Source organism: Populus trichocarpa, chromosome 9, assembly GCF_000002775.5.
Source record: "Populus trichocarpa isolate Nisqually-1 chromosome 9, P.trichocarpa_v4.1, whole genome shotgun sequence".
NCBI classification, from domain to species: Eukaryota; Viridiplantae; Streptophyta; class Magnoliopsida; order Malpighiales; family Salicaceae; genus Populus; species Populus trichocarpa.
Genome location: NC_037293.2, coordinates 11,178,540 through 11,199,462, shown reverse-complemented (window position 1 = coordinate 11,199,462; position 20,923 = coordinate 11,178,540). Strand labels below are relative to the sequence as shown.

The following is a 20,923-nucleotide window of genomic DNA, read 5'->3' as shown; positions in this document are numbered from 1 at the left end:
CTGATAAAATGAGTCAACAATATTATAATCGGATAAGTGATCTAAATAAAATAAAATAAATAAATAACATGAATCAATAAATTAATGACAAAAAGAAATAAAAAGTTTCATAACAAAACTTCTCATTACATGAGAATTACTGAATGGTAAAAAGTACACACGAACCTGGTGACAACTTGGTTGTTCTTATCAGAATAAGTTCTAACGGACCCATTTTAGATTGCAAGCTAATGAGTCTAAGTTAGTAATTAACTAACATAAATTTAATAATGAAATAAACTCCTAAACAAAATCTAATGCACTAGAAAAAAATTCAAATTAAAAATAATTATTCAAAAATAAATAAAATAGAATAATAAAAAAGTCTTAATGTTAAAATTTCTTTATGTAGTCCGAGTCTTTAATTTTCGTATATTTTTGACAGATTTAAGTCCTGATTTCAAACATGTTATTCTATCTCGTCTAGATAAATTACTGGGCCTACGATATATAGTTGGAAAGCTTCAAATATCTAGCTTCCAGCCCAACTTTAATCGCAACAAAATTCCACCGATAGCTCCATATATGTCCTAGCACACGAATGTCTAGTTTGACATATTTAACAATATTCATCTACCACATTTGACACCCTGAACTATTATGTTTCCAAACTTCATTTGACCTGAAAATTTACCACAATATATTTTCATGTGTTTAATATTTCATTGTAAAATTTCATCTCTGTCCAATGTACGGTTTGAAAAGATATATTCAATCTCGTAAAATTGATCAGCAAATATTTTATAGCTAATTTTGAACCTAACTTGATTCATATCACAAATTTAGTAAACTCATAAAATCAAAATAAGTTTACCGAGTTTGCACAAGTTAAGTTTAATTTTACTAGTTTCGAGTTTTTAGTCTAATTTTATATATTAGATACATGCATGTTGACTCGTAAAAACATATGAATTTTACAAGTTAACTCATGATTTTAATAATAATCCATGTACTCTATAATTATATATATAAAAACATATAATGCAAATAACTTGCTAGAGGAAATCTTTTACTCTGTGCTATGATTAGTTAGTTTAAGGTCTGTTTTGAGTTTGGTAAGTTTTTAAAATGTTTTTTATTTAAAAATATATTAAAATAATATATTTTAAATTTTTTAAATTTATTTCTATAATCTAAAAACACCTAAAACATTTAATTTAAAACTAAAAGATATTCAAATTTTTTCAAAAATATAACTATAAAGTAATGCTAAGATAATGCCAAACAGGTAATCGTGAGCGGATCTATCTTACTGATGTAACGTATTTTATAATGTGATCCTGTTTTGGCAATATATAATTGAAGCTTCAGCTTGGAAGCTTTTGTGCATAATCAAGAAAACCCAAGACTGGTAAGAGAGAGAGAGAGATGGGATCAGTGACAAAAATAGATGAAGAATAAGAGAAGATGAAGAAGAGGCACAAGCAAAAGTTGAAATATGGAAATACATATTTGGCTTTACTAATATGGCAGTTGTGAAGTGTGCCATTGAGCTTGGAATAGCTGATGCCATTGAAAACAATGAAGGCCCTATGACACTATCAGAGCTATCATCCTCACTTGGATGTGCTCCTTCCTCTCTTTACCGCATTATGAGGTTCTTAGTCCATCACAACATTTTCATAGAGAAACCTTCTAGCCAAGGCACCACGGTTTATGTACAGACAGCACTTTCTCGCCGACTACTTAAGAAGGGAGAAAAGAGCATGGTTGATCTTCTTTTGTTGGAGAGCAGCCATGTAATGATGGCACCATGGCATAATCTTAGTTCCCGTGTCCTGAACGATAACAATTCACCATTTGAGGGGGCTCATGGAGATGATATATGGAAATATGCGTTGGCAAATCCAGTTCACAGCAAGCTCATTGATGATGCAATGGCTTGTGATGCTAAGCTGGTAGTGCCAGAAATAGTTGAAGGTTTTCCAGAGGTGTTTGATGGGGTTAAAACTTTGGTGGATGTTGGTGGGGGTAATGGGACTACTTTGCAGATGCTGGTTAAGGCTTTTCCTTGGATCCAGGGCATAAACTTTGATCTTCCCCACGTTGTTTCCGTTGCTTCAGAATCTGAAGGTGTTAAGCATGTTGGTGGTGACTTTTTTGAGAGTGTTCCAAAGGCTGATGCTGCTTTCCTAATGGTTAGTAATAAATGCATTTTTTTTTCCCTTCAAAATTGGTTTACTATCACTTTCCTCCAAAGTTAGGACATTGATGATGAAAGAATCAAGTTACTAACCGACCTTTGTCCGATTGTTCAAGTGCCTTGTCAGTGCTTCAGCGAAATAATATTATTCACTCACTATACTTGCTAGCTTATTGGAACAAGTCCAAATGGCTAGATTTCTCCTCCTCCCACCTCCCCATTTCCTACTAACTTTCTGTGCAGAAAGGCATTAATTAGAAGCTAAAATCAGAAGTTGGTCAACTGGCTTGGGAAAGTTATCGGTTTCCAAGTCTGAATTCAAAGAATATGTTCAATGGTATCTATCACTGATGCATAGGCAATTTACCTGTTTTTTTTCCTCCTATTGCAGTGGGTTCTTCATGACTGGAACGATGAAGAGTGCATCCAAATCCTGAAAAACTGTAAAGAAGCTATACAGAGTGACAAGGGGAAGGTGATAATTGTTGAAGCTGTGGTTGGTGAAGAGAAAGGCGACAAACTTGAATTTGTGAGGCTAATGTTAGACATGGTAATGATGTCTCATACCGACGCAGGCAAAGAAAGGACCTCTAAGGAATGGGGATACGTTCTTAAGGAGGCTGGCTTTAGCAGCTACACCATAAAACCAATTCGTGCAGTGCAATCTGTCATTGTTGCTTCCCCTTGATCTCCACAGTGATTTAAGAATTAATAATTATGAAGTTAATTTGTATTTCAGTAAAGCTCAGTCTAATGACGCTTTTACTTGTACCCTGCCTTGTATTGTAAGAATGGCTACTGCATGCTGTTTAATATGTTTTCTATGTTCAAAATCGGTCTTCTACGTCTGCTTGTTCTATATCTTCATCTAGGAAGACTCTGTAATATCTAGCAGGATTCCTGATGTTGTAGATTGTCATTCATAGAGGTCACTGTTCCATATCAAAAGATCAAAAGACAAGATGTCAATTCTATATATGATGAGTCCCTTGTTTGCTTTATTATGGAAGAATATTTCCACTCTTGTGAATAGTGAACAAGAGCTGAACTTAGAATGTTGACAAAACCTTTGTGGTTGAGGCAGCGGGCTACCATTGAATTATTGACAAGGTGTGTCTAGTTATTACTAGTTGAAAGTTGGATCACTGTTTTTGTCAGCCTTTCTAAAGTGGCAATTGCTATGTCATCCCTACCCTTTGGAAGCCAGCTTTCACAAACTCTTAAAATTTCTTTTAACTGGTCCCATAAAAATTCAAGTATAGGAATAGGAATTCTGAAATGAATAATCAGTTAATTAATTGTTCTAAGAATCTCATTCATTTTTCCTAATTAAAATGATTGATATTTTATATTTAGTGCATGATATATTAAAATAACTTATGACTAGTACTGCAAAAAGTAACCATGAAGGCACAATCCCAACTAATCTGCTTTTAGTCATGGTGGTAGTTTGATTTTCAACACCTCAAAAACCCTAACTAATCCCACCATGAAGCTACAATCCCAGCAGCCTCACGAGGGAACCATAAAAAAATACCCACCAGTTTACTTACACGCCAAAAAAGCAAGGCCCAAATCAAAAACCAAAACTTTGATCATTAGTGTCTCATCGACATCAGCATTCCGTTTTGTTTCTATTGCTATTTGCGTCTTCTGCATGCACAGAAGGCGAAAGATTGCAAATAGAAACAAATGGGCAATCTCCAAACCCAATCCAATTCACATTCCACATATCATGCGCTGTGTGCTGTTCAGCAGGTGTGATTTTTTGATGTTTAAATAAATATTGTTTTTTAAAAAATATAATAATATTTTAGAAAAAAATGCTCTAAAAGTATATATAGAATAAAAAAATAAAGATTTTAAACCTTTATTTTGATCATTCTTATGGACATGTCTAGAAATAATGATTTGATCATTTATTTGGTCGTGCTATACGGAGGATACTCATTTTCATAGATATGCTTAGGAAAGTGCTTATTCTCTTGGGCATGCATGGCATGCATGGGGCTTGGCAAATTATCAAGGCTAGCGTATCCAAGGTTTGGCATACTACCATGTTTAATTGTGATTGGGTCTACGCTACACCCAGCATACCTTCACTAAAATGTGTTTATATTTCAAAAAAATTATATTCATAATTTTTTTTTTATCTAATATTCTTTTGATGAAGATACGTCGATAAAAACTTTATCCTTTATCTACTTATATATTAGCACGTGAAATATACTGCTGAGCCTATTTTGACTGGATATGGTGTCTTGCTAACATGATTAAAGCCATAGTGGGACTTTATCATCGAAAGATTTGAAAGGATAATGTGATTAAATTGATTTGGGGAAAAAGACATGGACCCACGTATTCATGCATAATTGAACTTAAACAACAACGTGAATCATACCCGGAACTTGTCCAAAACAAGCAGTCAATTTCATATAATAAAAAACAATATGAAAGTGGTAGCGTAAGAGAATATATTGCTAGTTTAATCTGAAACTACTGTCCGAAAATATATCCGTACGTATCTTATCGTAGATTTGGGGATTCAAACTGAAGTTTTTCTTAAGGATTTCATTGATAAATTCAAAGGGAAAGATTTGCACAAATAAAAGAGATCAGATGGAGAGGACATCAAGAGATTCAAAAATGAAAGAGGAAGAAGATGTGCAAGCAGGAGTTGAAATATGGAAATATGTACTTGGGTTTTCTGGTATTGCTGTAGTTAAGTGTGCTATTGAGCTTGGAATAGCAGAAGCCATCGAAAACCATGAGGGTACTCCTATGGCATTATCAGAGCTATCATCCACCCTAGGATGTGTTCCATTCTCTCTTGATCGCATCATGCGGTTCTTGGTGCATCACCATTTTTTCAAAGAGGAACCAACTATCCAAGGCACCGCAGGTTATGTGCACACACCTCTTTCTCGTCGTTTACTTAGGCAGGGAGAAGACAGCATGGCTGATTTTATATTGTTGGAGAGCAGCCCTGTGATGCTAGCACCATGGCATCATCTAAGTTCGCGTGTTCGAATAAATGGGACTGCAGCATTTGAAGCGGCTTATGGTGGTGACATATGGAAATATGCAGCAGCAAATCCTGCTTTCAACAGGCTAATTAACGATGCCATGGCTTGTGATGCTAGACTGGCAGTGTCTGCTATAATTGAAAGCTGTCCAAAGCTGTTTGATGGACTAAAAACTTTGGTAGATGTTGGTGGCGGTAATGGGACTGCTTTGGGAAAGTTTGTCAAGGCTTTTCCTTGGATTGAAGGCATCAACTTTGATCTTCCTCATGTTGTGTCTGTTGCAGCGGAATGTGAAGGAGTAAAGCAAGTTGGAGGAGATATGTTCGACAGTGTTCCAAAGGCTGATGCTGTTTTTATCATGGTTAGTGTATTTTCCTTGAATTAATCACCTAACCAAAAATTTCAGCTGCAACTTGGTTTATTATTGGGCCAAATCAAGATAGGGTAGATTTCGGCTTATTCTTATGATTAATCTTCTTTGGTTTTTGCATTAATCTCAACCAATAATTCCAATCAAATACGTCCCACTAAATATGAGTCTTTTATACGAATATAATTTCTTTGTTTCTGATCAAACCTCTGTTGGCATTTACTATATAAACTGCAGAAGGTTTTGCAAGACTGGAACAATGATGATTGTGTCCGAATTCTTAAAAAATGTAAAGAAGCTATTCCAAAGGACAAAGGGAAGGTCATTATTGTTGAAACTGTGATTGGAGAAGAGAAACAGGACAGTTTTGAGTTTGTGAGGTTCATGAAAGACATGGCAATGATGGCTTTCACCAACTCAGGAAAGGAGAGGACCTCTGAGGAATGGGATTGTGTCCTCAAGGAGGCTGGCTTTAGCAGCTACAACATCATACCAATTCGGGCTGTGCAATCTGTCATCGAGGCTTTCCCTTAATTCACAAAGCAATTTCAGAACGTGTATTTGTAGTTTGCCTAGTCCAAGTTCGCTTAGATGATGTTTTCTTTGTTCAAAAGCAGGCTCCTACATGGATTGTTTGTTTTCTATGTTCAAAAGTGTCAATTTCTCATCATTTTTCAGTTATCCTTTCCTTTGATTCAACCTTTATGGTGAAGTCCCTCTGTTTGCTCATATTCAACACTTGCAAAAATAACAGCCAAATTTGCAATGTTGAAAATATCTTGTGTGGAGTTCCGACAAGGTGCATCTATTTCTGATAGGATTTGTGAAGTCATGGTCTGTCATTCATAGGGGTACTTATGCAATCCTAGCAGAAGGTGATTCAACCTTTATGATGAAGTCCCTCTGTTGCTCATATTCAACACTTGTTCTGCGAAAAGAACAGCTAAATTTGCAATGTTAATGTTGAAAATATCTTGGTGGAGTTCCGACAAGGTGCATCTATTTCTGATAGGATTTGTGAAGTCATGGCCTGTCACTCGTAGAGGTACTTCTGCCACTTGTTCTGCGAAAATAACAGCCAAATTTGCATTGTTGAAAATATCTTGTGTGGAGTTCCGACAAGGTGCACCTATTGCTGGCTAAAACACCATTGTATTCAGCCCTTCTACGGAGGGAATTTCAGGAAGAGTCCTTCAGGGTGAAGCCATAAAATGCAAGTTCATATGATCCCTAGCTGCTACCCCATCTGGTTGTTGGGTTCATCTCACGATTTCTTAATAATACAGAAAGCACATAACTATAAGCACAAGTTAAGACGTCGATTGTCGGCATCAGAGTTCTCAAAATGTCTTTTCATGGCTAGTATATCTTCCTTGAATAAATCACCTAGTTGTGTGAGTTTGTAAAATGACCAACTGAGATCTCAAAATGATTTCGAGTCAATAGAGAAAGGAAGCTGGTGACATTTGCATCTTTGGGATGCAGTAGATGTTGCAGGCTGGCATTTGAAAAAGGAAAGATTAGACGGAAACAATCTTAATCTTGGTTATGATCATTTAACTTCAACAATTTAATGAAAACACATGCAAAGAATCAAAATCTTTACTAATTCTCAAGGAATTCTTTGTCTTCTGATTTTCTTATTGCTGTCCAAAGGCTGGTCATATGGTTGTTTTCATTATTATTGATATATTCTTTCATGAAACCTATATGCTAGCTCTTCAAGTCTTATTCATTAAATTTAGTTTTGCTTGAAGGGTTGACTTAAGAAACTCATGATTTGGAGTCGGGTTCAGGCTTAATTTAAATTTAATTTAGTTTTAATATTGGTTTAACTAAAATATGTTGATAGAAAAAATTATCAAGGTTTACAAGATATCATTGAAAAATGATGTTTTTTGCATTTAAAAGTGATAATTAAATTTAAAAGGTTTTATATCTCTATCTAATTTGCAATTTTCTTTTGTTTATATCCATACTATTCCATAAGTTCTTAAAAGAGTTTAATTTGTAAATGGTTATAATTATAATATCTATGGAGAAGATTACGTCAAGTTAAAGAAAAAAGCATTCCACCCCACTTAGTGGGAATGCTTGTACACCCAACTACTCGTCCATTTTGATGAAACCACATCACTAGCACAATGGCATTCGAGCCGGTCGCTGATCAAAGACCTCCTGCGGTGGGCCTGTGGCCATTCCAATTCTGTCAGCTAAGTTTGCAGCAAAATCTGAAGAACAAGGCTTTATCGCAAGCTGGTGACCACACGAGGAAGTACTCAACCGTCTATCAGCTAGAGGGTTTCTAGCTCATATATAGAGAGCCTGGATGCAGGAGTTTGTTGCCCATTAATTCTTTACAAATCAATCATCTCTCCCTCCCACAAATCTCTCTAATGATGTCTAAAGTCATAAACTGATTGTTTGACAGAAGCGCTTCACCGACCAAATTCTCCAAATCAATGGCTGATAAACCATTTGGTCTGGTGGCCTCTTGAGCTTCTTTTTTTCCACTCACGAGTCTCTTCTCCTTCCACTTCTTTCTCTGTGAAATCATTATCAATTTCCATGTCCACTCTCCATTGCAGCACATCTACAAAGCAACGAGTCGTAGATATGCTTTCCAGGGAATGGACAGTTGGTTTGGAGATTGATAGTGTTGTCAACAGGGAAGACGGGGAAGATTGTTTAGCTAAAGGAATCAAGGAGAGAGGGCAAGAAAACGAGGGAAAAGGTCAAGGACTGAAAAAAAAAAAAGGAAGATTTTAGATGGTGATCAAATTGAATATATATTAAAGACCAAATTAAGAATATTTTTAAAGTATATTTAGTATCACAGGCAGTAGCTTTTTAAAATATTTTTATTTAAAAATATATTAAAATAATATTTTTTATTTTTTATATTGACATATTAAAATCATATGAAAAAATAATTTAAAATAAAAAAAATAAAAAAATGCTTTTTTAATTAAAAAAATCCATTTTTTTTAAAATACAAAAAATAAATAAAATTTTAATATGAAACTTTACTGTGAATCAGTTCATAGTTGGGGGCTAATGAGATTGACCCAAAAATGATTGCAAAAAAACATATTGTATATTGTAGGAATGTATCTCTATCTAATTTGCAATTTTTTATTTACATACATGTTGAATTCTTAAAGCTTTCAATCTATAGGCAGAAATCCAAGCTAACCATAACAAGCCATTGCATTTCCTCCCTGTAAGCTTTATCAGACCTGCTGATAGAAGAAGAACAGATTACCAGGTACCAGTGATTTTAAACACTAAATTTATTAATTTTTATGTTTTAAAAGTATTTTTAAATTTTTTATTTATTTTTTTTTCTTTGCTTTAAATTAATTTTTTGTAGTGTTTTTAAAAAAAATTAATGTTTTTTATTTTTTTTGTATTTTTATTTTTTAAACACTAAGAGTATGTTAGTTTTTGTTTTTATTTTAAACACTTGTTTTTATTTTTTCTTTACTTCAAATTAATAATTTTTTAATATTTTTATATTATTTTAATATATTGATGTCAAAAATAATTTTTTAAAAATAATAATAAAATATTATTTAATATATTTTTAAATAAAAAATATTTTAAAAATAACCACAAACAGGCAATGAGTCTAAAAGATGAAATCAATTGCAATCTTCCTGCAAAAGGGAGCAATTTAGTTGCCCAATGCTGAAGCTTTGCTGGAATCTTACGATAAAAAGACCAGTTCGAAGCTGGACTGCAAGCCTGAACTTGCAGTGTTATAATCCCACATCGACAAGACATAAAGTAGAGAAACAAATGGTGCAATATAAAAATGAACCCGTGTCTTGAAAATAAGTTATCTTTGCGCTTGGGGCAATGACGCAGCTAGTGAGGTTCTAACCGAGGCGCGTCAATTGCTGGTTGAAAACTATTTCCAAACCCCCTCTTAGGCCTGGGTTTGGCCCAGTGCCTTCGAGAATTTCTGGAAGGGCTCCCTTCGGGGTAAAGCCCTACAATTCCAAGTTTAAATCTTGTGATGTGCTAGGGTTGATCAAAGTTATTCGATCATGTCGTCAAGAATCGTTTTATCTTTGGACTACGAAATATCTAGTAGAGACGGGACAGCATGAAATAAAGAAGGATGGATTTAGTCACAGATTCCTCATAGCATAACCACTGCCAAGAGGGAAGGAGCTCAAAACAGCCAACTCAGTAGGCCTCACAAGACAGATTACTTAGGCCGGAGCCCAAAATGAGAATTACACAGCACAGCCCATTTCACATGCCAAGAGCAGAAACCGCCTTAGAGACTAGCACTCGGGAGATGATGCCAACTGTATTGTCACTCTGCTTAATGTGGTCCTACATGTCGAAGCCAGTTCAAAGAAGAGACCTGGCAAAGCAAACTCTAAGAATATTATAGACAGGTGTACACTTTCTAATATTTTTCAATATACTTATATATATATATATATATATATATATTAAAAAATAAATGTTAACCAAAAATATTATACTTCTATGTAATTCTTCCAGTAAAAAAAATGAAATGCATTTGCGGAAAAAATAAAAATAAAAACAGTATTATTCAAGTAATCAAGTCGAAGGTTGCCAATTTGCTAGTTCAAGACACTGAATAGATTTAATTTCAATTCATCTGAAATATTTATGATCATTAAATCATTAAATATTAAAAAAATAATAAAACTTAACGGCTAAATCATCGCATAACAAATATGATGATTTTGTCAAGACATACTAACCCATACTCAATGCAACACTCATAAGGAGGCTCCGTGAGACTTTTGCCACCACAAATACACACAACCGAAACAAAACCAAGCTTGTCATTCATCAGCAATGGTTACATAATTTTTTATAAGATCAACTAACTAAACTATAAAACCCCATTAAATTACCTTTTATCATTACATGAAAACAAGTTCTGTAGTTGTGTTTTCAATTTAGTACTGCTTTCATTCATTAAAAAAAAAATGACAGTGCATTTCCTCTCGCTTAGGTAGCAGCCAATACTCCAACCCATGACGACAAGTCAATGAAACCTTTTTCTCCACTCCCAAATCCCATCCGATCCATCGTAAATATGCACCGAACTCCATTGAGAGAAACACAGGTTCTGTAAAAAAAAAAAATGGCTCTCTCTCTCGCAGCGTTACCATCACCATCTATTACTCTCTGTATCCCTAAAAAAGGCTCAAATCTTTACCCTCCGAAGCTAAACAAAATGTCACCAATTCAATGTTCTTTATCAGTTTCAACCCATTCAAAAACACCCCAGTTTGATTTAAAGACTTATTGGACAACCTTGATTCTAGAAATCAATCAGAAGCTTGACCAAGCCGTTCCTATTCAGTATCCAGATAAGATTTATGAGGCCATGAGGTATTCTGTTCTTGCTAAAGGTGCTAAAAGAGCCCCTCCTGTTATGTGTGTTGCTGCTTGTGAGCTCTTTGGTGGTAATCGTCATGCTGCCTTCCCTACTGCTTGTGCTCTTGAAATGGTAAGAACCCCCATCTTTGTATTTTGACTCTTTTTTAGTATGGTTTTTAATTTGATTTGGTTTTTGAATTTTTTTAATGCTGTTTAGTTAAATTTTTTTTTTTTTTGAGGAACTTAATCAAGAAAGGAATTGAATTTGATGTTGTTAGGTTCTTAATGATGTCTAATTAGTGTGTAGGGTCAAGTGGGTTAGGTAGGTTCTTTGATCGCACTCTTAACATTTTTATATGGGTTTTCATGATGACTGTTCTGCTTTAGATGTCAAATAGCAAATATGAAGTTTAGGTTGGTGTTAGTCTTGTTTTTTAGTTTCTCATCCAGAAGCTGTCAGAGTAATCTTACTGGAAACTCTAATCTTGGGTTAGCAGGACTGATGATGCTATGATGTCCTATTATGTTGAGCAACTTTATGTTTTAAGGTGTTGAATATTGGATATGTGAAACGGATATTGTTCTTTTTGTGGAATCTTTTCATTTAAGGAAGGATCCAGGGTGCTTCTCTTAAGGTGGAAATATTTTGATTTCCGCTTGTTCTGCATAGCAGAATCAGAGAGTAAATATGGAATTGCTTTTAACTGCTGGTTCCAATACTGAGGAACAACTCTGTTTATAAAAAGGAGAAGGCTAACTCTTCTTAAGTCACTTGGAGTACTTCCATTGTTGGAGGAAAGGGAAAGTGTTGTAGAGGTCTGTCATCTATGTATGCATGACAACTTTGCTGATTTGCAATCACCTTCCTTGTGGTAATTGAATCCATTATCCTCTGGTTTTGACAGGTTCATTCAGCTTCGTTGATTCATGATGACCTTCCCTGCATGGACGATGACCCATCACGTCGAGGCCAGCCTTCAAACCACAAAATTTATGGCGTTGATATGGCAATCCTTGCCGGGGATGCACTCTTCCCTCTTGGCTTTCGCCACATTGTATCCCACACACCTTCTGACCTTGTACCAGAGCCACGACTTCTCAGTGTGATTGCAGAGATTGCTCGTGCTGTGGGGTCCACAGGCATGGCTGCTGGGCAGTTCCTTGACCTTGAGGGTGGCCCCAATTCCGTTGAATTTGTTCAGGAGAAGAAATTTGGTGAAATGGGTGAGTGCTCTGCGGTGTGTGGAGGATTGCTAGCCGGTGCCAAGGATGATGAGATACAGAGATTGAGGAGATATGGAAGAGCTGTTGGGGTATTATATCAAGTCGTTGATGACATCTTGGAAGCAAAAACGATGAAGAGCAAGGTAGATGAGGACAAGAAGAAAAGGAAAGGGAAGAGTTATGTTGCTTTATATGGGGTTGAGAAGGCTATAGAGGTAGCGGAGGAGCTGAGAGCCAAGGCTAAAGAAGAATTGGATGGGTTTGAGAAATATGGTGAGAGTGTATTGCCACTTTATAGCTTCGTGGATTATGCTGCTGATAGAGGTTTCAGTTTTGGTGAGTCAAGTTAGTGATGAGGCTTTAGCCCTATCGTCTTCACGCTGTCTCTGTGAAAAGAGGATGGCTTGTTTGATGGCAAGAGATGTATCTTAGTGACAAACATGATGAGATACAGCGGCGAACAAGCTTCTAACTTCATCGGCAGTGAAAGCTAATTGCAGATAGTCTGGTTCTTATGCTGCTTTCCCGTATAGAGGAGATGCCCTCTTCACCAATCTGGATGGAGAAACCTGCGGGCAAAGTTAGAATTTAATCGCAGATAGCTGAGTGTTTTAATTTTCTTAGTATAAATCAGACAAGTAATTCAATAGCTGCAAGTTTAATTTATGGATGACCGGTATTAGTAAACTATTTGTGTATTGAAACACATAAAAAGTTAGTTTAGGGAAGTAAAAATATTATTTTTAAAGTGTTTATTTGTTTATACAAAACAGCAACTTCAAGATAAAATTAAACTCTTTGAAAAAATAAAAAAGAAAAGAAAAGGGAAAGGATAAAAATACTAATATTTCTAATAAAAAAAACTAATATTTCTAACATATTAAATTTCAAGTGTAATTTTTTTATATTATAAATAGTTATATTATAGCATTAGAAAGTGTATTAGTAGATCTCATCTATCATGGTTTTTTATTTAATTTATTATATAATAAAAATCTATATTTATAAAAACTTTAGTAGAAAAGTATTTTTTAAAATATAGAATAAAAAAATTTTTTGTTTTTATTTACTTATAAACTACATCACCAATAAATTAAATGGGACGGATGCTCCTCTATTCTTTTTCAACTTTCAATTACAAATTTATATTAAGGTGTTTAAAACCAAATAGTTCAGGGATAAATAAATTAATTGAAATATCTAGAATATTTGTAAAAATTGACTTGAAATTAACTAAACTTAATAATGTTTTAGATAATTTTTATTGGCACTTTTTTATAAGAAATTATTTTGGTTTTAGTTTCAAAAACCAAAATAAATAAAAAATCAGAATTGTATTAAAAATCAAATAAAAAATTTATTATACCGGAAAAAAAATAACTTAATTAAAATATTTATGAATTAAATTAAACTTATTCAATTTTTAAAATATAAAACTGAATCCATTAGTTCAGTTTAGATTTAAATTTTTGAGAAAAAAAAATCAAGCATGATTAAATTATTATTTTTTTGAATTAAATCGTTTTAACTGATGCTCAAGTGACTTAAGATTTGACAATATCTTGATAACACCAATAAGAATATGGCAAGTTAATCTTGAGATCGCACCATAGGCTCATAGTAAAGAAATGCTAAAATGGAGATTGGAGAAGGAAAACTATACGTTTAATTAATTCAACATAAACATTTCTCTCTTATGAACTGCAATTGACGGCTTAACAACCGACATGTAGTTCTCGTGAAACTACCCTTTATTGAAAAGATACCTGTCGTTTACATTCGATTTCCAGGAGACCTCGGATTTTCCAAAACGTCCTTGACTCTTGAAACTATTTCAATTCAATCCTTGAATTGCAAATTTCGGAAATTTTACTACCCAACTAAAAAGCTATAGCGACCTATGAATGAGACACCAGCTTTCCTTTCACGAGTAAAAAAACAAAGTTTGAATTATCTGCTTTTAATTTTCAAAATTATGGCATCAAACAAAATGTGACGCTTATTGATAAAAATAAATTATGAATTACTCTTCATTTATTTTCTCAATGTTCGACATAAATAAATCATAAATAAACTTAAAATTTGAAATTAATATCTTTGAAAAAATAATAAATAATATGAATTTTATAACTTATAAACTGACATAAATTAAAATAAAGTAAAAAAACAAAAAAAAAAACAATGTATTTAGATCCTAGTACCATGAAATATGAAAAAAATTCAATAAACATATTTTTCACTCATATATGAATAAAATTGACATGAAGGATACAAAAGTTACTTTGATAGAATTGATGAAAGAATTTAAGTTTTAGGTCAATAACAGTAAAAAAAAAACAAAGGGAGAGAATAGTAATAATTTCAACTGACATATTATGTTGAAACAAATAAAAATATTAAAGGACTGATTTACACCAAACCCCAAATAAAATGAAGGACAGTTGAGTAGTTGACGCATCACAGTTTTCTGTTTTTATCATCGTCATCATCATAGCTTCCACCACATCGTGTCAAGGCAAAGCCATTGAGAAAGATGGCTGACCCTGACGAGGAAGAAGAAGGGAGCTTGGATCAGCTACCAGCAACGGTACTTGAAACCATAGTATCAAAACTCGACGTGGCATCAATCTGCTCCGTTTCTTCCACTTGCAAGACCTTCAACGCTTGTGCTTCTCATATCCTCACTTTCATCCCCAGTTTCGACCTCCTTGTAAGCCAACCATTAGAACATGAAAAACCCACAACAGATCTCAACTTTTCATGAATATTTGATTTTTTTTATTGATGGGTTTCTAATAATTTTTTTTTTTTTTGTCATAGGATATTGCACCGTCAATTGATTTATTAAGGCCTTTATTGCCTCCAAATCCTTACCTTAAAAGCTTAAAGCTTGATTGTGGTCGGCTTGATGATTCTGCAATTAATGTTGTGGTTCGGGATTCCTTGCATGAGCTTTATTTACATAATTGCGCGGATTTTAGTGGGAAATTGCTTTCTGAGATTGGAGGAAAGTGCGCGGATTTGAGGTAAAAAGATGTTAGAAAAGTTTTTTTTTTTTTTCCTTCTTCTGACTGTGCATGCATTACTTGCCCGATGGGAACTGTTATGAACTTATGGTAAAACGTTCAGAAATGCAATAGAAAATGTGGGTTCATGTTGATGTGTGTGTTTGCGTGTGAAATGCAAGCAGTCGTGGCTGACACTAGACACTAGTAGTGATCAAAGTTTAATGAATATGCAAGAAAACATGGGTTTGTGTTTGTGTGGGTTATCTTGGGGTAATTGAGCAATGTGTGTGATGGTGATATGTGATTATCTGGAAGTGTTAGATTTGTTGCGTTGTTATTGGTTTTGTATGTTTTTGAATTTTGGTTCAGGTATCTGTACTTGGGATCGGTGGCGGAAAAAAGAGGACGTGCTATTCATATATCTGATCTGGAGGAGCTACTTAGAGGTTGCACACGATTGGAAGTAAGGCTCAAGTGCAAATTGAAGTAATTAATGAAGATTAAAATGTAAAGTAGTAATTGAATGGCAAAGAAATGTTTGGTGAGATTTTACATTGGATTGCTTAATCTTTAGCACATTTATTGCCATTGTAGTTTAGTCCTGGTGTTCCTGTTCCATAGCTGGATTTAATCTCTCTTAGATGAAAGAAAATCTTTACATATTCTAGAAATCGTTGTGATAAAATATTAATTACTGATTCCTTACCTAGTTAGTAGTATGGATGCGAATAAATGTAAAATCAGCTTCATTTAACTTTTCATTACCTGACATTCAAAATCATATATTAGATGATCAAACAGGATGAAGAAATCCCTGTTGATTTAAAAAAAAAATTGTTCGAGTACTCCAACTGTAGCATTCATTTCATCGTTCAAACAGCTACCGAAATGTACAGCTTTGGAGCATAAAATTAATCTGCTATTTAGTATGATGGTGGGCTTAATATTGTTATGTGAGTTTTTGGATTACTCTATTTGCTATCCAAAAGCTTTCTCATAATTTTGAATATCTCTTCTTTGTTAGTTTTACGTGCACATGCAATTACAAGCATACATCTACAAAGCTTGTTGTGAGTGTGTTTTTTTTGTGTCAGATTGAGGACAAGAATAATATAATCAATACAGATTAAATTTGTGGACTTTTTGCTCTTTGATAAATTTTGTTTAGTCATTCTGCTATAGAGCCTCTTGTTTATTTAATGGGTGCTGTCCTGGTCTGTGGGCCACCTCATGCTGACATTTATTGTGTTCTTGAATTTAGTCGGGCTGGCAGGGAGACTAAATTGGGTTTACATGAATCTGGTTTAATAATTGAATGATAGGTTATATGTTCATGCATATCACTTAGCTCTTACAATAGTATGTACCTGGATTATTTTGCATTTATGTGATGTATCTTTGTTCAAGATACTCTGTCAAGGTTTCACAGATTTACAATAAAGCATGATATTCCAATGACCTTTTGGAACAAATACATTCTGTCTAATATGCGCTTATTGTTTTGCAGGCGCTGATTTTGATGTTTGATGTCTCATTATTTCTTCGTCATAATTTTGCTCTAGTATGGGCTTTGGTTTCAGAAAAACTGACTTCTCTTGAGATTGGGTATGTTTCTTCAGTGATGGTGACTGAACTGGTTGGCCCAAGTTTGGGACCTCATCAATCACCAAATCATGTTCGACCATCCATTCTGCCTGGCATTCAGAAATTGTGCCTTTCTGTAGACTATATTACTGACACCATGGTTAGCACAATATCGAAAGGTCTCATGTCCTTAACACATTTGGATCTTCGAGATGCTCCTCTCATAGAACCAACAATTACATTTGATCTCACCAACTCTGGTCTTCAGCAGATTAATCAGCATGGAAAACTGAAACATCTCTCATTGGTTCGGAGCCAAGAATTCGCCATTACATATTTTAGACGTGTTAATGATCTTGGAATGCTATTAATGGCTGACAAGTGTGAGAACATGGAAAGTATTTGTCTTGGAGGCTTCTGTCGAGTTACAGATACAGGATTCAAAACAATCTTGCATTCATGCTCTAGTCTGTACAAGCTCCAGGTGTCTTATGGAATCCATTTGACTGATCTGGTCTTTCATGATATCTCTGCAACATCCCTGTCTTTGATACATGTGAGCTTGAGATGGTGCAACCTTTTAACCAACCATGCAATAAAAAACTTGGTATTGAATACACGCCTTAGAGTTCTTGACTTGAGAGACTGCAAACACTTTGGAGACGAAGCCCTTAGAGCTATCAGCGCTCTTCTGGAATTGAAGATTTTACTGCTGGATGGTTCCAATATAAGTGATTTTGGATTGTCTTACTTGAGAGGAATTATAAATTCATTAGTTTCTCTGTCTGTGAGAGGATGCAAAAGACTAACAGATAAATGCATCTCTGCTTTATTTGAAGGCTCTTCTAAACTGAAGTTACAACAACTGGACCTATCAAATCTTCCTAACCTGTCTGATAATGGAGTTCTGGCACTTGCAAAATGCCGGGTTCCAATTTCTGAACTTCGAATGCGGCAATGTCCACTTATTGGTGATACTTCAGTTATGGCATTAGCTTCAATGCGGGTTGATGAGGACAGATTGCATGGTTGTAGTTTGCGGCTGTTGGACCTTTACAACTGCGGCGGTATAACACAACTTTCATTCCGGTGGTTAAAGAAACCCTATTTTCCAAGGTTGAGATGTTTGGGGGTGACAGGAAGTGCAAGTAGGGATATTATAGATGCTTTAGCTAGGAGTAGACCATTCTTGCATGTGGCATGCCATGCCGAGGAGCTGGGGTCCAACCAGTGGGATAACTTGCATGGTTTATACATGCATGACAACGATGAGGTGGATGAACTTGAACAATGGCTTCTCGAAGAAGAGGGTGGCTATAATGATGAGGAGATGATGGATGCTGATGATGATGCAGAACTACTGGATCATTTAGCCTTGTAAAATGCTCCATGTATTAGCATTTATGTTGTATATATATTTCTCGATTGGTTTTACCAGTTGCAGATACATGTAAAGAGACAGTCCACTGATCTTGTGAGTGGCCTCAGAATCTCTTATTTTAAAACAGAATTTACTGTATCTGTGTAATGAAAAGTGTATTGTAAATGGATTGCCAATTGCTTGCTTGTTTAGTTTTTGATTCGTTTGGCTCTGACCGCAGCCCCTTCTACTGCTGAGCGGAATCATGATTACGATCACGGCAAGTAGATAATCAGTGGATTGAAGCACGACAAGATAGTAGCAGATAAAGAAACGTAAAAGATAGATTGAATTTGGATTAAAACACTAATAACCCTAAAACTTTATTTTATTTTTGAAATATTAACCTTACTAAGTTTGCCTTGAAATATTTTTTACAGGCTAAAAAAAACGATCTAACTAACAGAAAGGAAATTAACACTGAATAGATCCAAAAAACCTAGAATAAATTATAAAAATAAGGCCTATTTTCTAATTATAGAAAGTCTAACGTTACAATAAACGATGAAATGGCTTCCCATATAAAAATTATTTATAAAATTATCCAGAAAAATTTAAACTCAGTTCAACGATTCCTTATATAGTCTATTTGCAGCAAATGCTTATATAACTGCTCACACTCCATCCCTGAAAACCAGCTACATCTCACATTGTTAATACATTGCAGGGATTTCCTGAAATCCTTGACCAGTGCGATGCTTTTTCTTTAAGACTTTATCATTAGTGTGTAAAGAAAAAAAATAGAACAATCATCCTAAGAAAAATCGATAACAAAAAAAAAAAAAAACACTCCATTTCGGCTGTTAAAACTATATAGCTCACGTATATTTTAAGCGAATGAAGAAAATTATTCAATAAACCATTGTGTTACTGGTATCTATTTGTTTTTATGTTTTAAAAATGTTTTAAAAAAATTTAAATTTATTTTTTTTTATCTTAAATTAATATTTTTTTGAATGTTTCAAATTATTTCAATGCGCTGATATTAAAAATAATTTTTACAAAATAAAAACATATTATTTTAATATTTTTTAAAAATAAAAAATATTTTAAAAAATAATCATAACCACTCCGTAAACATTGATAAAGTAGAAACGCTAAACTGTTTTAGGGATTTTCCCTCTCTCCAAGCCAACCTATTTAACTGCTCCACATTATCGGTTTGCATCCATTTTTTGCCATAATTGTAAGACTTGGATCAGGATTTGATATTACGTTAAGTCAACTTGACTTAATATTTTTTTTATTATAAAAATACTGTTTTGTTTTTTTATAAAAAAAAATCTTTAATTTTAATATAACAGGATTGAAATCAGGTTTAGTTAAGTTGTGAGTTAACTCACTCAATCATTCGAGTTTAGTTATATTAATATCAAATTAAATATTTTCTTCTTTGAGGAATTTAACAACGATCATGAGTTCAATAAATCATATACATTTTCAATAATTTTGAGATAAGTAAGTGTTGTTTTGCAAACATTGCTGGAAGAAAGAAAATAATAAATATTTCTAGAAAAACATAATTAATTTTATTGAGATTTTAGTAATTTAATTCATCCGATTAATCAAGTTCAATCTTAGCCGTGTGTGTGTGTGTATATATAAACAACACTACTTGAATAAAAACAATTAATCTATAGTAATTAGTGAATTAATCTAATATTTTAGTAACTTAAAACTTTTCTCGATTCTCAAATCGGGAATGATAGGTATGTTTCATGATTTTCAATGCATAGAAAATGATATTAATTGGGGGGGGAAATCTTAGGGTTAGATTTTAATTTTACATGCACAAAGTAAGATATTTAGGATTGGAATTCAACATCCTCCCGTTTTCATTTACTAGTAGTGCCTTTGTCATTGAAATATTATTATTTCCACGCGGCACAACATAATTTCTTATTTTCCTGATAATTCACCATCCCATATATAAAATAAAATCCCCGTATTGTTGCAGAGGAATAAAAAATAAAAAAAAAACAAAACACGATGCAGCAAGACTAAAGTTCACATTCAAAGAACATAAAAATCGTCCAGATTAAACTATCTAGGTGGTGGTCCAATGATAAAAACTTAAAATTAAAAGATTTGTTCTCTTTGTGGTCTCAGGTTCGAGCTTTGTGGTTACTCATATGATGATCAATGGAGGCTTATATGGTCGTTAACTTCAGAGCCCGTGAGATTAATCGAGGTGGGCGCAAGCTGACTCAGACACCCACGTTAAACTAAAAAAAATATATCGTCCAGATTCAGTGAATTTCTCTAATCTCAATCCGATGCATCCTGTTAAAACTCGTCCAGATTCAATGAATTTCTCTAATCTCTACCCGATGCATACTGTTTATTTATTTTTCTACTACTGATAAGATATTTTAATAATTTGGATAATCTACTAAAACGTGTTTGAAAGGGATTTAAGCGCAAATAAATTAGCTAAAAATATCGTGATAATTAAGAAAATCATTGCTCACCAAGAGTCACAAAATCGTAGCTGTAGGTGACGTTGTGATCCATACCCGAAAACATTTTATAGTAGTAAGCAGCAATGCGTGTGAATCTACATAACACTAGGCTTGACTGTTTGTTTGTTTTCCTTTTGCTAGTTTAATTTGTAGCTTGTAAGCTCCCCAAATCATTTTTATTATTATTATTATTATTATATATGAGACAAATGTTTGTGTCTATGTATTTTTGTTAACCTCAAGAGGTAGAGTTTTGTCTTTCTAGGTTTTA

General features: G+C 34.0%; 4 protein-coding genes and 1 non-coding gene across 9 annotated transcripts; all 5 read left to right on the top strand.

Moving 5' to 3' along the window:
• The first annotated feature begins 1,385 nt into the window (after window positions 1-1,385).
• Window positions 1,386-3,183, top strand: LOC7474975 (acetylserotonin O-methyltransferase). Its single transcript, XM_002312897.4, is given in 3 exon segments — window positions 1,386-1,435; window positions 1,438-2,177; window positions 2,574-3,183. Coding segments are annotated over 3 exon segments (1,065 nt in total). The 5' UTR covers window positions 1,386-1,407; the 3' UTR covers window positions 2,871-3,183.
• A 1,451-nt stretch (window positions 3,184-4,634) lies between these two features.
• Window positions 4,635-6,406, top strand: LOC7474976 (acetylserotonin O-methyltransferase). The gene is made up of 2 exons (XM_002312898.4): window positions 4,635-5,569; window positions 5,816-6,406. Exons 1-2 carry the CDS (start codon window positions 4,802-4,804, stop codon window positions 6,110-6,112), a joined length of 1,065 nt encoding a protein of 354 aa, XP_002312934.1. The 5' UTR covers window positions 4,635-4,801; the 3' UTR covers window positions 6,113-6,406.
• Window positions 6,407-9,421: 3,015 nt separating this feature from the next.
• On the top strand, window positions 9,422-9,573 carry LOC112328714 (U4 spliceosomal RNA). The gene has a single exon (XR_002983903.1). It is a non-coding gene; the product is annotated as a U4 spliceosomal RNA (small nuclear RNA).
• An 808-nt stretch (window positions 9,574-10,381) lies between these two features.
• LOC7474978 (heterodimeric geranylgeranyl pyrophosphate synthase small subunit, chloroplastic) lies at window positions 10,382-12,931 on the top strand. The gene is made up of 2 exons (XM_002312900.4): window positions 10,382-11,084; window positions 11,860-12,931. The coding sequence occupies exons 1-2, from the start codon at window positions 10,716-10,718 to the stop codon at window positions 12,526-12,528; spliced, it is 1,038 nt and encodes a 345-aa protein (XP_002312936.3). The 5' UTR covers window positions 10,382-10,715; the 3' UTR covers window positions 12,529-12,931.
• Window positions 12,932-14,624: 1,693 nt separating this feature from the next.
• Window positions 14,625-18,342, top strand: LOC7474979 (F-box/LRR-repeat protein 10). Of its 5 annotated transcripts, XM_002312901.4 has the most exons (4): window positions 14,625-14,888; window positions 14,999-15,204; window positions 15,556-15,649; window positions 16,694-18,342. In XM_002312901.4, the coding sequence occupies exons 1-4, from the start codon at window positions 14,712-14,714 to the stop codon at window positions 18,149-18,151; spliced, it is 1,935 nt and encodes a 644-aa protein (XP_002312937.1). In that variant the 5' UTR covers window positions 14,625-14,711; the 3' UTR covers window positions 18,152-18,342. The 5 variants fall into 5 exon arrangements, with proteins under 5 accessions (XP_002312937.1, XP_024464581.1, XP_024464579.1 ...); XM_024608811.2 differs by lacking the exon at window positions 14,625-14,888 and having other exon boundaries at window positions 15,149-15,204; window positions 15,556-15,727; XM_024608813.2 differs by lacking the exons at window positions 14,625-14,888; window positions 15,556-15,649 and having other exon boundaries at window positions 15,061-15,204.
• The last annotated feature ends 2,581 nt before the right edge of the window (window positions 18,343-20,923 follow it).